This window comes from Danio rerio, chromosome 2 (assembly GCF_052040795.2).
Source record: "Danio rerio strain M-AB ecotype USA chromosome 2, GRCz13ab, whole genome shotgun sequence".
Taxonomy (NCBI): domain Eukaryota; kingdom Metazoa; phylum Chordata; class Actinopteri; order Cypriniformes; family Danionidae; genus Danio; species Danio rerio.
This window is the reverse complement of record NC_141022.1, coordinates 13,713,050-13,731,782: the sequence shown is the minus strand read 5'-3', so window position 1 is coordinate 13,731,782 and position 18,733 is coordinate 13,713,050. Positions and strand designations below refer to the sequence as shown.

Below are 18,733 nucleotides of genomic sequence, written 5' to 3'. Positions count from 1 at the left end.
TTGTACGTCTAAAAAAGTTAATGAAGATTTATTAAACAATGAGGAATCTTTAAAGAAACTCTTAGAATTTGATGATGGGTTTCGTTTCCTGAAACCTATTCGAGGTACCCCAGCTTTTTGGCAGACAGCACAACGTGACCTTTTGGCTTGTGTTCGTCAGCTTGGTATCCCAACTTGGTTTTGTTCATTTTCTTCTGCTGATAAGCGGTGGAACAATCTTCTTTATAGTATTTTGAAACAGGAAGGTAGAACACAGACCCTTGAAGAATTACAATGGGCAGATAGATGTGAGCTGTTGCGCCGCAATCCTGTCACTGCAGCAAGAATGTTTGATTTTCGGTGGCATTGTTTTTTAAGGGAAGTACTTATGTCTGCATCCCATCCAATAGGTAAAATTAAGGATTATTTTTACAGAGTTGAATTCCAGCAGCGTGGTTCACCCCATGTCCATTGCCTATTTTGGATTGAGAATGCCCCAGTGATTGATAAAAATACAGATGAAGAGGTAATTCAATTTATAGATGAATATGTAACTTGTGAATTACCATCACAGGATGATACATTGTTGGATACAGTAAAAACTGTGCAACATCATTCAAAACGACATTCCAAAACTTGCCGAAAGAAAAATACTATTTGTCGTTTTAATTTTCCTAGGCCAGCATCTACACGAACATTTATATGTCGAGGTAAAAGTGATACAAAGAAAAAGTGTAAATGTAAGGTAGATAAGAAGGTAGATAATTTAACAAAAAAATGTGCATGTGCAAATGAAGGTCCAGTGGAGTTTAAAATGAAGCGAGAACAGGCAGGTGACATTTTATTAGCCATCAAGAAGGCTCTTTCAGAAGAGAATTGCAACTTTAACAGTGTGGAACATTTATTTAAACATCTCAGAATAAATCAAGCCACTTTTGAGCGTGCATACAAAACTTTTAGTCGTAATACACAAGTTGTGTTGAAAAGACAAGTTAATGAGGCATGGGTCAATCAATATAGCAAGCCGCTGTTAAAATGCTGGAATGCGAATTTAGACATACAGTATGTTGTAGATGCATATGCTTGTGTTGTTTATATAATTTCCTACATATCAAAGTCAGAAAGGGAGATAGGATTGTTGTTGAGTAATGCCCAAAGGGAAGCACGTAAAGATGGAAATGTTAGTGCAAAAGAGGCACTGAAAAATTTAGGCAGTGCTTATTTACATAACAGAGATGTGTGTGCTCAAGAATCAGTATATAGGTTAACAAACATGCATCTGAAGGAGTGTTCCAGGAAAGTTGTGTTTGTGCCAACAGGCGATAATATCATTAAGATGAGCCTTCCTTTAAATGTGTTAAGAAATAAAGCAAAATCAAATAGTCTAACAACAAATGACATGTGGATGACAAGCATAGTAGATCGCTATAAGAATAGACCAGATGATTTAAATGATATATGTATGGCAACATTTGCATCAGAATATCGCATTTTAAGTAAAAATGAAAAATCCCAAAGTCCACTTAAATTGAAGAATGGTTGTGGTTTTATCGCTAAAAGAACACGAACACAACCTGCGGTGGTTCGTTATGTGCGTTTTTCTGAGGAAAAAAATCCAGAAGCATTTTTTCAAAGTATTCTGCAGTTGTTTTTGCCATACCGTGTAGATTTGCAGCTAAAGCCACCAAACTGTAATACATTTGAAGAGTTTTACAGAAATGGTCATGTAACATTTAATGATGGCTCAAGTCATTCAGTCAAGTCAGTTGTAGATTTAAATAGAAAAAACTTTGAAATGGAGGCAGATGAACTGGACAATGTAGAAGTTGTAATTAATAGTACTGGTGTAATAGAAGATGGCTGGTGTGAGTTGTGCCCAGAGCAAGAGTTAGAGCGTTTACTTTGCATTGATGAAATGAAAGACAAATTACAGCAAGTGGAAGAACATGAGGAACATATTCCAGATTTAGCATCAGAAGCTAATCAGAAGGTTGCACATTTGGAAAAGAAAAATAACATAATGTGTAGAAGAGATGGCTTGGCCCTAATAAGATCTTTAAACGAAACACAGTTATCTATTTTTTATGAAATTAGACAATGGTGTTTAGATCAGGCAATGGGCAAAAATCCCAGCCCATTACATTTATTTATTACTGGTGGTGCAGGGACAGGAAAAAGCCATTTAATTAAAGCTATTCAGTATGAAGCAATGAGGATACTGTCTACAGTGTGTCGTCATCCTGATAATATTAGTGTTTTGTTAACTGCTCCAACTGGAATTGCAGCATATAATTTGCATGCAGCAACCATTCACAACACATTTAGCATTGGGAAAGATGTTCGATTACCATACACCCCTTTAGGTGAAGAGAAGCTTAATTGTCTGCGTGCTAAATATTGTGATCTACAGATTTTAATAATTGATGAAATATCAATGGTTGATCACAATTTATTAGCTTATATTCATGGCAGACTTAGGCAGATTAAACAAACTGGTGACTTCTCCCCCTTTGGGAACACAAGCATCATTGCTGTTGGAGATTTTTTTCAGTTACCGCCAGTGAGAGGGAAACCCCTGTATGTTGATGACATGCTAGGTATTAACCTGTGGTCTTCTCTTTTTTCAATTGTAGAATTGAAAACAATAGTTAGACAGAAAGATGAAACATTTGCAAAGTTATTAAATAGAATACGAATTCGAACAAAAGTGACTCCAATGTTAAAGAGCGACATTGATATTTTGAAAAAATGTGAAACAGGAGAAGTCAGCACAGCTCTGCATATTTATCCTACAAACAAACAAGTAAATGAACATAATCTTCAGCAGCTATTTAAATCTTGTCCTGAACATTTTGAGATAGATGCTCAAGATTTTGGACATAATAACAAGACAGGTAAACTTGAGTTGAAAAGTGGCCATCATGCCAAATCTTTTAATACATGCTTAGAAGAAACACTGTTTTTAGGAGATGGTGCTCGTGTTATGCTATGTAAAAATGTAGATGTAATGGACGGCCTGGTAAATGGGGTGTGTGGCACAGTAACGAATGTAGTTTTTCCTAGCGATAACAACAAGTTCCCTCAAACAGTATACGTAAAGTTTGATGACATTCAGGTTGGCGCACAAAGAAGAAAATGCTCTGGATTTGCTTCTGCAGTTGAAATAGGTTCTGTAGGTATTAAACCAGAAGAGGAAAGAGTAAACAGTAAAGGTGCATTACGACGACAATTTCCTCTAAAACTTGCTTGGGCTTGTACAGTACACAAAGTACAAGGAATTAGTGTTGATAATGCTGTAGTCTCTCTTAAAAAGATATTTGCACCTGGACAGGCATATGTTGCTTTAAGCCGTGTTAGATCTTTGTCAGGTTTGATTATTGAAGATTTTAAAGAAAAGGCTATATACTGTAAAGACAGCATTAAGGATGCAATTCAAAGCATGCCTAAATTCTTTATTGGAAATACATCATACCCTAAAGTGAATACCCAAGCATTCAGTATATTTTTAATGAATGTACAAAATTTAAAACAACATTTAGCAGATTTGGTTTTTCGTACTCAGCATTTGCAGGCTGATTGCCTTGCTGTTACAGAAACATGGTTACCTGCAGATACCTTATCAGAAACTGTACACATTGATGAGTACAGTTTTCATAGTCAACCGCGAAGTTTGTCTTACCATTCCAGTAATCCAATATTAACAGAATTACAAACTCAACAACATGGTGGTGTTGGAATTTATGCATCAAACAAGTTGTCAATTAATACCATCCAGATACCAAATGTGAATTTGGAATGTGTAGTCTGTAACTGTATTACATACAACATATTAACAGCAGTTATTTATCGGCCACCAACATATCCCATGTCTCTGTTTAAAGGAAATCTTGGCAAATTACTGGACTTTCTAGAACCCATAAACAGTACGATTGTTGTCTTGGGAGATTTCAATGACAACATTTTTAAGTCTTCTACTATTTGCAAATTTATGACAGAAAGAGGGTTTGTTCAACATGTCACACAAAACTACAACAGAAAAAGACACATTAATTGATCATGTATATGTAAAAACAGAACATTACAATGTTGAAGCAATTGTACTTCCAACACATTTTAGTGATCATGAGGGTATTTTATGTTCTTTTACACCTAACTCTTTTAATGTTGATGAGGGAGAATTTGATCAGTTGTTGGATTAGCTGTTCTGCTTTATTAAGCAGATAAGGCAGAAAGTGCATACAAAGTTGACTCTGCCGAGCTAAATATTGCAGGTATTGCAGTGCTTCTTCACTGCAAGGTAGAAATGTGACAGGTTAAATTCATTTGTTAGACACAGAAAGTAAACAGAAATTTACATTCTAGAAGTACAACTTTAGCTTTTACAATAATGGTTTTTTTTTCCTGCATTGCAACAACATGTTTACATTTTAACGTTTAATCATTTTTGTCTCAATTAGTACTTCCAAATTGCAATTGCAATTACAATTCCAAATTGCACAACTTGTATTATAACTTAAATATATATTAATTCTTTAATTATTAATTAAAATACTGCCTAGCACTCAACAACAGAACATATTTGAAACTAAAAGACCAGTTGCAAAAATTTGGCACCTAGTCTTTTTGATACTCAGTATAAAATTAGGTAACATAACCAACATTTGAATATAATGTTACATACAAAATACTTCGTATAGTAAATATTTTCCCCTTAAGAGTAAACATAATAATAATAATTTTTACTAATTTGTTAGACAGTTGACACAGAATATTATGAAATGGAATAATAAAGTATTATTATAAAGTAGATATTTTGCACTTAAAATTAAAGATAATTACTTTATACCACTAACTTGACAGCCATAATAAGAAAATAACTTTCCTAATATTTGAGCATAACATTATATAATCAACCATTAAATATAATATTATATAAAAATGCTTTAAAATATATATTTTGTTGTTATTGTTATTTAGCACCAAAATGACTAAAATAAATTACTTTTTAATATAGACATAATCTATAATTGAATTTATCATTATGTCTAATCATTTTTATGAACATTATTTTGCACTAATAATTTTTACTAATTTGTTAGACAGTTGACGCAGAATATTATGAAATGGAATAATAAAGTATTATTATGAAGTAGATATTTTGCACTTAAAAATTAAAGAAAATTACTTTATACCACTAACTTGACAGCCATAATAAGAAAATAATTTTCCTAATATTTGAGCAGGACATTATATAATCAACCATTAAATATAATATTATATAAAAATGCTTTAAAATATATATTTTGTTGTTATTGTTATTTAGCACAAAAATGTCTAAAATAAATTACTTTTTAATATAGAATTATGATAATATAGAAATTATGTTATTTGTTATGTAATTTTAGCTAAAATAGAAAATTACACATAGAATTTAGCATTAATCTTATTATGAATTTGTTTTTAAATGTATCATTTTGGTCATAATTCCCCTCTAAAAATTGTTCATGTGTCAAACGCAATGTTGTTGCTAATGCAGGTTTTGCTTTTCCACATATGTAGTTTCAAAAAGCAAAAGACACTGGTAATGGTACTCCTGGTTTACTGGGATGGGGTTCAATTCCCTGCAGTGTCCTTGCTTGTTCTAACAACTACATACATTATATTAATATTGTTATTACATCTATAATCACTGGTTAACTGGATTACAAATTTCATAGTTTGTATCACATTACGGTTTTTAAGACAGGGATTGGACCACATTTCTAATCATTAAAAAAAAGTTTAAATAGAATGTGTGATTTTGTTAAAATAAAAATAAAATGAAGATACATTGTGTGGCTGAATGACAAGCTTAACTACCTTCTGTCAGCAGGTGGTGCTATGACTGTGACTCACAATTGGCTTGTAGATGTCTTCAGAGGAGCAGTCTTATCGAAAGTAAATTTTGGGGGCAGGTCAGACATTGTGTGGTAATTATGAGCCAAACTTCCTTCTGTCAGCAGGTGGCGCTATGATTGACTTGGCTTGTAGATGTCGTCAGGAGAGAAATTCTATCAACCATGTAAAGTTTCAGGCATATCGGACATTGCATGGTTGAGTTAAAAGCCAAACTACCTTCTGCCAGCAGGTGGCGTTATAACTGTGACTCAAAAATGGCATGTAGATGTCTTCAGAAAAGGAATCATATCAACCATGTCAATTTTTTTTGAAGATCGGACATTGTTTGGCTGAGTTATAAGTAATTTTCTGTTGCCAGCAGGTGGCGCTATGACTGTGACTCAATATTGGCATGTAGATGTGTTCAGGAGAACATTTTAATCAACCATGTGAAGTTTCAAACAGTTCAGACATTGTGTGGCTAAGTTATAAGCCACACTACCTTCTGCCAGCAGGTGGCGCTATGACAGACTCAATATTATTATGTAGATGTGTTCAGGAGAGAACTTTTATCAACCATTTGAATGTTCAGGCAGATCTGACTTTGTGTGGTTGAGTTATAATGCAAAATACCTTCTGCCAGCAGGTGGCGCTATGACTGTGACTCAAGATTGGCATGTAGATGCCTTCAGTAATGGAATCTTATCAACCATGTGAAGTTTCAGGCAGATCGGACATTGTTTGGCTGAGATATAAGCCAAACTGCCTTTTGTCAGCAGGTGGCGCTATGAAAGACTCAATGTTGTTATGTAGATGTGTTCAGGAGAGGACTTTTATCAACCATGTGAAGTTTCAGGCAGATTGGACTTTGTGTGGTTGAGTTATAATGCAAACCACCATCTGCCAGCAGGTGGCGCTATGACAGACTAAATATTGTTATGTAGATGTGTTCAGGAGAGGATTTTAATCAACCATGTGAAGTTTCAGGCAGATCGGACATTGTGTGGTTGAGTTATAAGGACGTCCTGTTCCATGGCGAAGCGTTGAGGTTTGTCATGCCGCCACGGACACGCCCCTCAGCGAAAACTCTAAATCTTCACAATATATCACCGATAGAGCTTTCAGATGACACCAACCAATTTTGCTGCTAACATGATAAAATTTGGTGAAGGAGTATGTTACAATGTAAAACATGCCATTTCCTGGGGCCAGCAGGTGGCGCTATAACTGTATCTGGATATTGGCATGTAAACGTGTTCAGGTCAGGACTCTTATCAAGTGTGTGAATTTTAAGGCAGATCGGATAATGCATGCCTGAGTTTTAATGACTTCCTGTTTTGTGGCGAATCGTCAAAGTTTGCGAGGCCGCAACGGACACGCCCATCGACAAAAACTCTAAAGCTTCGCAATTTAACATCGCCAAGGCCTTTAGATGACAAAACCCAATTTTGGTTTTGATTGGATCAAATTCCTAGGAGGAGTTCGTTAAAATACAATGCCTGGAAATGGCAAAAATGCCACTTTTTCGCCGCAGGAAGTTAAAAATATCCGACTTCCTGTTGGGTTTGAGATATGGCTCCAAGAGACTTTTTCGTATGTTTTGGCGTGTTTGAGGTGAGTGCCAATTTTCTTGCGTGTGTGTGATTTGTAGATGGGGGGCTCGTCCGTTTAATTTTTCTAGGTGGTGCTGTCGAGTCATTTGCCACGCCCACTTTAATATTGTTATGGGGATGTGTTCAGGAGAAGTATTTAATCAACCATGTGAAGTTTCAGGCAGATCGGACATTGTGTGGTTGTGTTATAAGGACTTCCTGTTCCATGGCGAAGCATTGAGGTTTGTCATACCGCCACGGACACGCCCCTCTGCGAAAACTCTAGATCTTCACAATATATCATCGCTAGAGCTTTCAGATAACACTACTCAATTTTGGTGTTGATACGATAAAATTTGTGGGAGGAGTTTATAACTCCGTAAATCATGTCATTTCCTGTGGCCAGCAGGTGGCGCTGTAACTGTGTCTGGATATTGGCATGTAAACGTGTTCAGGTCCGGACGCTTATCAAGCGTGTGAGGTTTGAGGCAGATCAGATAATGCATGCCTGAGTTATAACGACTTCCTATTTTGTGGCGAATCGTCAAAGTTTGCGAGGCCGCCACGGACACGCCCATCGATGAAAACTCTAAAGCTTCGCAATTTAACATCGCCAAGGCCTTTAGATGACAAAACCCAATTTTGGTGTCGATCGGATAAAATCCCTAGGAGGAGTTCGTTAAAATACAACGCCTGGAAATGGCATAAACGCCACTTTTTCGCCGCAGGAAGTTAAAAATATCCGACTTCCTGTTGGGTTTGAGATATGGCTCCAAGAGACTTTTTCGTATGTTTTGGCATGTTTGAGGTGTGTGCCAATTTTCGTGCATGTGCGTGATTTGTGGATCGGGGGCTCATCCGTTTAATTTTTCTAGGTGGCGCTGTCGAGTCATTTTGCCACGCCCACTTCCGAAGCCCATAACAAACGTAAATTTTCGCCACTTCTGAGGCGTGTGCAAAGTTGCGTGAGTTTTCGGGCATGTTTAGCCCCTCAAAACCGCAATTCATTCCGCGGAAGAAGAAGAAGAAGAAGAAGAATAATAATTAAAGCTGCAAGCAGCGATGATAGGGACCTCGCACCCGGGCTCACCGCCGCCCGGTGACCTTACGATGACAGAGAGCAGCGAACAATAATAATATAAGCCGATATATATATAAAAAACCTAAGAAAAATACAGATTTATGCCAAACTTCCTCCTGTCAGCAGGTGGCGCTATACCTGTGACTCAAGATTGGCATGTAGATGTCTTCAGGAGAGGAATTTAATCAACCATGTGAAGTTTCAGGCACATGGGACATTTTGTGGCTGAGTTATAAGCCAAACTACCTTTTGCCAGCAGGTGGCGTTATGACTGACTCAATATTGTTATGGGGGATGTGTTCAGGAGTGGACTTTTATCAAACATGTGTAGTTTCAGGCAGATCAGAGATTGTGTGGAGATTGTGTTATAAGACAATTTACATTCTGCCAGCAGGTGGCGCTATTAAAAACTCAATATTATTATGTAGATGTGCTCAGGAGAGGACTTTCATCAACCATGTGACATTTTAGACAGATCGGACATTGTGTGGCCGAGTTACAAGCCAAACTACCTTCTGCCAGCAGATGGCGCTATTACTGACTCAATATTGTTATGTAGATGTGTTCAAGAGAGAACTTTTATCAATCATGTGAAGTTTCAGGCAGATCGGACATAGTATGGTAGAGTTATAAGGACTTCCTGTTCCATGGCGAAGCGTTGAGGTTTGTCATGCCACCACAGACACGCCCCTCTGCAAAAACTCGAGATCTTCACAATATATAATCGCTAGAGCTTTCAGATGACACCACTCTATTTTGGTGCTGATACGGGAAAGTTTGTGGTAGGAGTTTGTTATAGTGTCAAACATGTCATTTCCTGTGGCCAGCAGGTGGCGCTATAACTGTAACTGGATATCGGCACGTAAACCTGTTCAGGTCAGGACTGTTATTAAACATGTGAATTTTGAGGCAGATCTGAATATGCATGCCTGAGTTATAACGACTTCCTGTTTTGTGGCGAATCATCAAAGTTTGCGAGGCCGCCACGGACACGCCCATCGACAAAAACTCTAAAGCTTCGCAATTTAACATCGCCAAGGCCTTTAGATGATAAAACCCAATGTTGGTGTCGATCGGATAAAATCCCTAGGAGGAGTTCGTTAAAATACAACGCCTGGAAATGGCAAAAATGCCACTTTTTCGCCGCAGGAAGTTAATAATATCTGACTTCCTGTTAGGTTTGAGATATGGCTCCAAGAGACTTTTTCGTATGTTTTGGCATGTTTGAGGTGTGTGCCAATTTTCGTGCATGTGCGTGATTCGTAGCTCGGGGGCTCGTCCGATTAATTTTCGTAGGTGGCGCTGTTGAGTCAATTTGCCACGCCCACTTCAATATTGTCATGTGGATGTGTTCAGGAGAGGACTTTTATCAACCATGTGAAGTTTCAGGCAGATCGGACATTGTGTGGTTGAGTTATAAGGACTTCCTTTTCCATGGCGAAGCGTTGAGGTTTGTCATGGCGCCACGGACACGCCCCTCTGCGAAAACTCTAGATCTTCACAATATATCATCGCTAGAGCTTTCAGATAACACAACCCAAATTTGGTGCTGATACGAAAAAATTTGTGGGAGGAGTTTGTTACACTGTAAAACATGTCATTTACTGTGGCCAGCAGGTGGCGCTATATCTGTATCTGGATATCGGCATGTAAACGGGTTCAGGTCAGGACTGTTATCAAGCGTGTGAATTTTGAGGCAGATCGAATAATGCATGCCTGAGTTATAACGACTTCCTGTTTTGTGGCGAATCGTCAAAGTTTGCGAGGCCGCCACGGACACGCCCATCGACGAAAACTCTAAAGCTTCGCAATTTAACATCGCCAAGGCCTTTAGATGATAAAACCCAATTTTGGTGTCGATCGGATGAAATCCCTAGGAGGAGTTCGTTAAAATACAACGCTTGGAAATGGCAAAAACGCCACTTTTTCGCCGCAGGAAGTCAAAAATATCCGACTTTTTGTTGGGTTTGAGATATGGCTCCAAGAGACTTTTTCGTATGTTTTGGCATGTTTGAGGTGTGTGCCAATTTTCGTGCATGTGTGTGATTCGTGGATCGGGGGCTCGTCCGTTTAATTTTTCTAGGTGGCGCTGTCGAGTCATTTTGCCACGCCCACTTCCGAGACCCATATCAACCTGCTATTTACACCGGGTTTGGTGTGTGTGCAAATTTTCATGAGTTTTCGGGCATGTTTAGACCCTCAAAAGTGCCCCGGTAGGGGGCGGAATAATAATAATAATAATAAATTAAAGCTGCAAGCAGCGATGATAGGGACCTCGCACCCGGGCTCACCGCCGCCCGTTGACCTTACGATGACAGAGAACAGCGAACAATAATAATTTAAGCCAATATTATTTTAAAAATCTAAGAAAATCACAGATTTATGCCAAACTTCCTCCTGTCAGCAGGTGGCACTATAACTGTGACTCAAGATTGGCATGTAGATGTCTTCTGGAGAGGAATCTTATCAACCATGTGACGTTTCAGGCACATGGGACATTGTGTGGTTGAGTTATAAGCCAAACTACCTTCTGCCAGCAGGTGGCGTTATGACTGACTCAATATTGTTATGTAGATGTGTTCAGGAGCGGACTTTTATCAATCTTGTGAAGTTTCAGGCAGATCAGATATTGTGTGGTTGAGTTAGAAGGACTTCCTGTTCCATGGCGAAGTGTTGAGGTTTGTCATGCCGCCACAGACACACCCCTCGGTGAAAACTCGAAATCTTCACAATATATCACCGATACAGCTTTCAGATGACACCACTCAAATTTGGTGCTGATACGATAAAGTTTGTGGGAGGAGTTTGTTACTCTGTAAATCATGTCATTTCCTGTGGCCAGCAGGTGGCGCTATAACTCTATCTGGATATCGATATGTAAACGTGTTCAGGTCAGGACTCTTATCAAGCGTGTGACATTTTAGACAGATCGGACATTGTATGGCCGAGTTACAAGCCAAACTACCTTCTGCCAGCAGATGGCATTATTACTGACTCAATATTGTTGAGAGAACATTTTGTCCTCTTTTAATTGTGCTTGCATGAGAAGCAGAAGTGTCTGTGGTTTTTTGTGTGTGTGTGTGTGCATCGGAGGTCTGAAGGTCAACGTCTGGTTTCGGTCTTGCAGATATCTTCCACACTGGAAAGTCCCCGCTATATATACATTTCTTCTTTATTCTGTTTGTATAACATGCCCATATTAAGAGTGTCTTCCTTCTTCTGTATAACTTTTAAAGGTCAGCCCACTATGTATATATGTCCCTGCTCATCCTTATCATCAGGCTTGCAGAATAAACCATTCTAACTACAGTTTGGTCTCTTCTCATGTCTCCGGGTCGACCTGCTGAACTTTGCTGAATCTGGTGCCTAATATAGGGGAAATCTTACAGATCTGGGGGCTCGTCCGGGATACATCTGATCAGGTAAGAGAATTTTTATTCACACTGCCTGCTCCGGTGTATCTCAGGAAATCGTAAGATTTTAGTTACAATTGAGTTGAGAGGTCTGTGCTCTAGAGCACAGAACATCCTGTCAAGTTTACTTTCAACAGTAAATTGCACAGAAGGATTTGTGTCGTCGTACTCAATTAAATTTGGGTTCCACAAATCAGGAAAATTTATTAATTTGACACTTGCTAGCCTGTCAAGTTTACTTCAAACAGTAAATTGCACAGAAGGATTTGTGTTGTTGTACCCGATTAAATTTGGGTTCCACAAATCAGGGGATTTAATAAATTTTAGTAAATAAGTATTACGCACCAGCTTCAGCAATATGGGACAAGGATATCCAAAACCAGAACCCAGTGAGAGTCCAAAGCAATGGATGGATAGATGTGGGTGGGAATTTTTACACTGAACCCTGGCTGTCCAATTTAGCTGGGTGGACAGAGGGACAATCTCAATGGAGAGACTTTCCTAGGGAAGGAACATTTGACCCAGGTTTCCTTCAGTTAGCTTACAAATTGATATGGGGATCCAGAATGGGATGACCAATATATGATGAATGGATATGACACATGGTATAAAATGAGCTCCATATGGAGGGATAAAAAAAAGGGCATTTTTACACCTAAAACCGTTTTGAAATCTGTCCCCAAACCCAAAAGCAGAAGCAATACTGCCCGTAAGGCAGATAAGAGGGGCTCTCTCGCAGCTGCTAAGACAACTATGATATCACCACCCCTTATACGGGGCTTTCGCCTGCAGCTTCATGCTCTGCTGCTAGCGCTTCCCCTACAGTACCTTCTATTTATCCGTCTCTGACAGAAATGATTAAAACTAAACCAGACCCCTCCGACAGCACGGAGGGCACTACTTCAGCTTCTAATGTGGCTGCCGTGTGGGTTGCTAAACCCCGAGGGATAGAAATAATTCCCCCTTCACCCTCTGTTCTTAAAGATCTTATATCTCTTCTGCCCGAAGTGGACAAACCACTGCAATTTGTAGACATGCTGTTGCGCAGTTCGCGTCACTGCCAACTAATTGGGGCAGATTATCGATTTATCCTTTAAACCAAAATGGGTTCGTCCTATGACGATGAAGAAATAACAACAAAAATACCTGCTCTTGATCCCAAGCATGATATAGTACACACAGAGACAATTAAGGAAGAAACAGATGAGGGTAAAAAGACACGCACTCGTATAAAAACACGCCTCGCGTGGAAAGATGATCAGGAGGAGCTCCTGACAAATCTAAAACAGCAGCTTACTAAATACTTAGTACCATACTTACTGGTCTGAATGTGACGCCACGACTGATCCTAATGGAATAATGCTAGATGGCAAAGGCCGTTTATGCCTGCCATCATCCTGTGCACCTTTTCTCGTCCGCGAGTTTCACGGTGTTACACACCGCGGCCGAAGAGGGGTAATAGACACAATGAGTTAATAGACACAATGAGTTAATAGACACAATGAGTTAATAGACACAATGAGTTCCTTTCTATGCATTAATAATTTACAACATCATGTCAATAATACGCTAGATAGATGTCTGATATGTGCTCAAAATAATATCACTAAACCTCAAGCTAAACATCAACAATTGCCCCTTCCTGAAACACCTTTTCAGGAATGGCAGGTAGATTTCACACATCTGCCAAAGAGGGGTCCTAATAAATATCTACTGGTTTTTGTGGACAAATTTTCAAAATGGGTTGAAGCCTTCCCATGCAGTAAGGAAGATGCTAATACAGTTGTCAGATGTTTGACAAGAGAAATCATTCCAAGATACGGTATACCATGTGCCATAGACTCAGATAAGGGAACCTCATTTACTGCGAAAGTAATACAAAATCTAGCTAAAGAACTCCAAATTAATTGGCAGCTACATATTCCCTGTCATCCACAATCATCTGGCATAATAGAACGAACTAATAGGACCATCAAGGACAAATTAAGAAAGGCTATGCAACATGCAGGGCACTCAAATTGGCTCGCCTTGCTACCTCTCGTTTTAGCAGACATGAGGATGTTTCCTCACAAAAGTCTTCACGGTCTCTCTCCTTATGAGACTGTGATGGGACGACCCTTTCCCTCACCATGGAGGCAAAGGGGTACCACACTGGGTGACGGTTCTTTGGATATTCATATGAGTGAATGTGCACAACAGCTACTAACAACATTGCATGCATACTGGACTAACATACATTCTGGTTCAGCCCCGATGCCGGTAGACCCAACACACCCCTTTAAGGTTGGTGACAGAGTAATGATTAGACAGTTCAATAAAATGAGCACAGAACTGGGGGACCCCAAATATGGCCCCCCGACGGATGTCGTGGCTGTAACCAGAACCGCCGTTTTAACCTCCTCTTCTCCACAGTGGATCCATGCAACCAGGATAAAACGAGCACCTATTGAATAATAAAAATGTATAAGTTTTGTACTATGATAATCTGTCTGCAGACTCTCTTTGTTTTACAGATTTTGGGGGCCCCCTCAGCACAGACGACACCTCTACAGCTGCACAATTGCGTTTGGGAGACAGATGGGAGCTAAACACGTAGCACTGTCTACCTTAAGGCAAGGGTCAGCATGACTTCCTTTTTGCTGCGGACAATTGGACTGTTTCTCTTTCTTGTTGCTCAAGCTAATGCAGCCAGGCTGAAACGCTGGACACATGATCATGAATTTGGATGGGCAGAGGATGGGGCTGACAATCCTATTGGAAATAATATGTGGTATCAATATGTAAATGAGTTTTAGCTAGGTCATATAATGTATCTGGTTGTTATGTATGTTCTGTTATGCCTCATTCAGCCAAGCAAACCCCTCTTTATGCCAAACCCATGAATAAAACAGCTGCTAAATGTTTTGCCAGTTTTGCAGGATCAGGGTACCAGGACCCATATATAATTGTCGATGACTACGATCCATACCGGATTGGCATTAGAAATGGTACATGTGATGCTCTATTTTGGGTAAAATTTGGCCACGCTAAACCCTCACCTATTAGCCACAAGGTTTTTATTAACCACTCTATTACACACCCTGTGTGTTATAACCAGACCATGGGCTCTCATTTCATGGGAAGCACTGTTAACTGTCAACAAATTGCCTCCTCGGGAGAGGGGGCCCCAGTCGACATCTCAGGACCCTCAAATGGCACTTATGTGGTCCAGGGTGGGTGGTGGTTGTGTGGGAAAAACGCCTACATGTCCCTACCGGCCAACTGGACGGGGCAGTGTGCCCCTGTGCATGTGACTGATCACACTTTTATTGTGACAGCCCAGGTCCTGTCAGCGCTGCAAAGAGTTAAACGCAGTGTCCCTGAAATGAAGCCCCATGACTCTGCATGGGGTACTGACGTGCCCGAGGATTTTAAATTATGGACCACTGGTAACAAAGTGGTATTGGCTCTATTTCCGCAAATAGGTGTGGGAAAAGCTCTACTAAGAATCGAGACCCTGGACTATCGCATGGGCCTATTTCTGAATGCCTCAAAAATAATTAATGAGGCCCAGAATAAGGAGCTGGGTAATCTACGTACCATGGTTTTGCAAAATAGAATGGCTCTAGATCTCTTAACAGCATCCCAGGGGGAGGTATGTAAATGAGTACTGCTATGTCTACTCTCCAAGGGTTAAAAATTGCCATGACTTCTGATTATGTCCCAGACACAACTTGGGGTTGGATGATGGGTCTGTTCGGCTGGGTGACTCCTTTTCTTACAATGATAATTCCTGTATGTATTATTTTCCTTCTTGTTTGTTGTTGTGGTCCTTTTCTCTTGCAATGTTTAATGAATCGAATCTATGCCACAATGGACAGTATGATGGGTCAACGATATGATAAGATTCCTCTGTGTTAGGCCTTTGGCCTAAAAGAGGGGACTGAGAGAACATTTTGTCCTCTTTTAATTGTGCTTGCATGAGAAGCAGAAGTGTCTGTGGTTTTTTGTGTGTGTGTGTGTGCATCGGAGGTCTGAAGGTCAACGTCTGGTTTCGGTCTTGCAGATATCTTCCACACTGGAAAGTCCCCGCTATATATACATTTCTTCTTTATTCTGTTTGTATAACATGCCCATATTAAGAGTGTCTTCCTTCTTCTGTATAACTTTTAAAGGTCAGCCCACTATGTATATATGTCCCTGCTCATCCTTATCATCAGGCTTGCAGAATAAACCATTCTAACTACAGTTTGGTCTCTTCTCATGTCTCCGGGTCGACCTGCTGAACTTTGCTGAATCTGGTGCCTAATATAGGGGAAATCTTACAATTGTTATGTAGATGTGTTCAGGAGAGGACTTTTATCAATCATGTGAAGTTTCAGGCAAATCGGACATTGTATGGTAGAGTTATAAGGACTTCCTGTTCCATGGCGAAGCGTTGAGGTTTGTCATGCCACCACAGACACGTCCCTCTGCAAAAACTCTAGATCTTTACAATATATCATCGCTAGAGCTTTCAGATGACACCACTCTATTTTGGTGCTGATACGGGAAAGTTTGTGGTAGGAGTTTGTTATAGTGTCAAACATGTCATTTCCTGTGGCCAGCAGGTGGCGCTATAACTGTAACTGGATATCGGCACGTAAACCTGATCAGGTCAGGACTGTTATTAAATGTGTGAATTTTGAGGCAGATCTGATAATGCATGCCTGAGTTATAACGACTTCCTGTTTTGTGGCGAATCATCAAAGTTTGCGAGGCCGCCACGGACACGCCCATCGACAAAAACTCTAAAGCTTCGCAATTTAACATCGCCAAGGCCTTTAGATGATAAAACCCAATTTTGGTGTCGATCGGATAAAATCCCTAGGAGGAGTGCGTTAAAATACAACGCCTGGAAATGGCAAAAATGCCACTTTTTCGCCGCAGGAAGTTAATAATATCTGACTTCCTGTTAGGTTTGAGATATGGCTCCAAGAGACTTTTTCGTATGTTTTGGCATGTTTAAGGTGTGTGCCAATTTTCGTGCATGTGCGTGATTCGTAGCTCGGGGGCTCGTCCGTTTAATTTTTCTAGGTGGCGCTGTTGAGTCATTTTGCCACGCCCACTTCAATATTGTTATGTGGATGTGTTCAAGAGATGACGTTTATCAACCATGTGAAGTTTCAGGCAGATCGGACATTGTGTGGTTGAGTTATAAGGACTTCCTGTTCCATGGCGAAGCGTTGAGGTTTGTCATACCGCCACGGACACGCCCCTCTGCGAAAACTCTAGATCTTCACAATATATCATTGCTAGAGCTTTCAAATAACACCACCCAAATTTGGTGCTGATACGAAAAAATTTGTGGGAGGAGTTTATTACTCCGTAAATCATGTCATTTCCTGTGGCCAGCAGGTGGCGCTATAACTATATCTGGATATTGGCATGTAAACGTGTTCAGGTCAGGACGCTTATCAAGCGTGTGAATTTTGAGGCAGATCTGATAATGCATGCCTGAGTTATAACGACTTCCTGTTTTGTGGTGAATCATCAAAGTTTGCGAGGGCGCCACGGACACGCCCATCGACAAAAACTCTAAAGCTTCGCAATTTAACATCGCCAAGGCCTTTAGATGACAAAACCCAATTTTGGTGTCGATCGGATAAAATCCCTAGGAGGAGTTCGTTAAAATACAACGCCTGGAAATGGCAAAAACACCACTTTTTCGCCGCAGGAAGTTAAAAATATCCGACTTCCTGTTGGGTTTGAGATATGGCTCCAAGAGACTTTTTCGTATGGTTTGGCATGTTTGAGGTGTGTGCCAATTTTCGTGCATGTGCGTGATTCGTGTATCGGGGGCTCGTCCGTTTAATTTTTCTAGGTGGCGCTGTCGAGTCATTTTGCCACGCCCACTTCCGAGACCCATATCAACCTGCTATTTACACCGCGTTTGGTGTGTGTGCAAATTTTCATGAGTTTTCGGGCATGTTTAGACCCTCAAAAGTGCCCCGATAGGGGGCGGAATAATAATAATAATAATAATAAAAAACGGAGCAATTCCAATAGGGCCTACGCACCGTTTCGGTGCTCGGTCCCTAAAAACGGAGCAATTCCAATAGGGCCTACGCACCGTTTCGGTGCTCGGTCCCTAATAAACGGAGCAATTCCAATAGGGCCTACGCACCGTTTCGGTGCTCGGTCCCTAATAATAAAAAACACAAGTAGTTTTATTCTAGGTTTTTCTTTTTCGTAATTGTATAGAAATTGAGCTGACCAGTGACTCTGAAAATTGAGAAATTAACAAATTCCATAACACCAAATGAACCATTACACCTCCTATTTACAGAATAAATAAAAATTTAAAAATAAAAATATTTTCTTTAGGCAGCTTCCCAGAAATTCAGGGTAAGATTAAAACAAACAGTTCAAGTTAGTGGGTGCCACTTGAGGTCGTAAGGGTGAAGTTTACTGACTTTATTCAATAATAATAAAAAAAAACTATTAGAAATCAGATAACCAATTCTCTTCTGGCCAAATGAATAAACATGTATGACTTCTTCTAGAATTTACGCACGCTCAAATATAGATCGAAATCACCCGCTCAGTCTACATCAGCTACTACTCACCATCGTGTCCAGCAATGAGGCCACCTTTTCTGGCAAGCTCCTCTGTTGTGGCAAAGCCATTAAGCAACTTCTGTCGTGCCACTGGAGGAGGGGTCGGGGGCAGGGAAGCAGGTGGGGTGGGCGGGTTGCTTAAGTTATTCTGCTGTAAAAGGATAAAAACACAAGTGACCATTTGTTTATCTCATAACCAAAATCTTTTACAGT

General features: G+C 39.9%; 2 protein-coding genes and 1 long non-coding RNA gene across 34 annotated transcripts in view; 1 reads left to right on the top strand and 2 right to left on the bottom strand.

Moving 5' to 3' along the window:
• The window catches only part of LOC147846236 (uncharacterized), a 48,055-nt gene extending 37,175 nt beyond the window's left edge, over positions 1-10,880 (bottom strand). For both annotated transcript variants that reach the window (XR_015478311.2, XR_015478310.1), the window contains exon 1: positions 10,804-10,880. This is a non-coding gene — a long non-coding RNA (uncharacterized LOC147846236). The remainder of the gene's footprint in view (positions 1-10,803) is intronic.
• Positions 1-18,733, top strand: part of LOC147846232 (uncharacterized) — an 849,179-nt gene that overhangs the window by 554,572 nt on the left and 275,874 nt on the right. The gene's annotated exons all lie outside the window — the stretch shown is intronic.
• Positions 1-18,733, bottom strand: part of kmt2cb (lysine (K)-specific methyltransferase 2Cb) — a 237,469-nt gene that overhangs the window by 64,829 nt on the left and 153,907 nt on the right. For all 31 annotated transcript variants that reach the window (XM_087240505.1, XM_087240508.1, XM_087240510.1 and 28 more), the window contains one exon: positions 18,530-18,671. In XM_087240505.1, the coding sequence (XP_087096631.1) occupies positions 18,530-18,671 (142 nt within the window). The remainder of the gene's footprint in view (positions 1-18,529; positions 18,672-18,733) is intronic.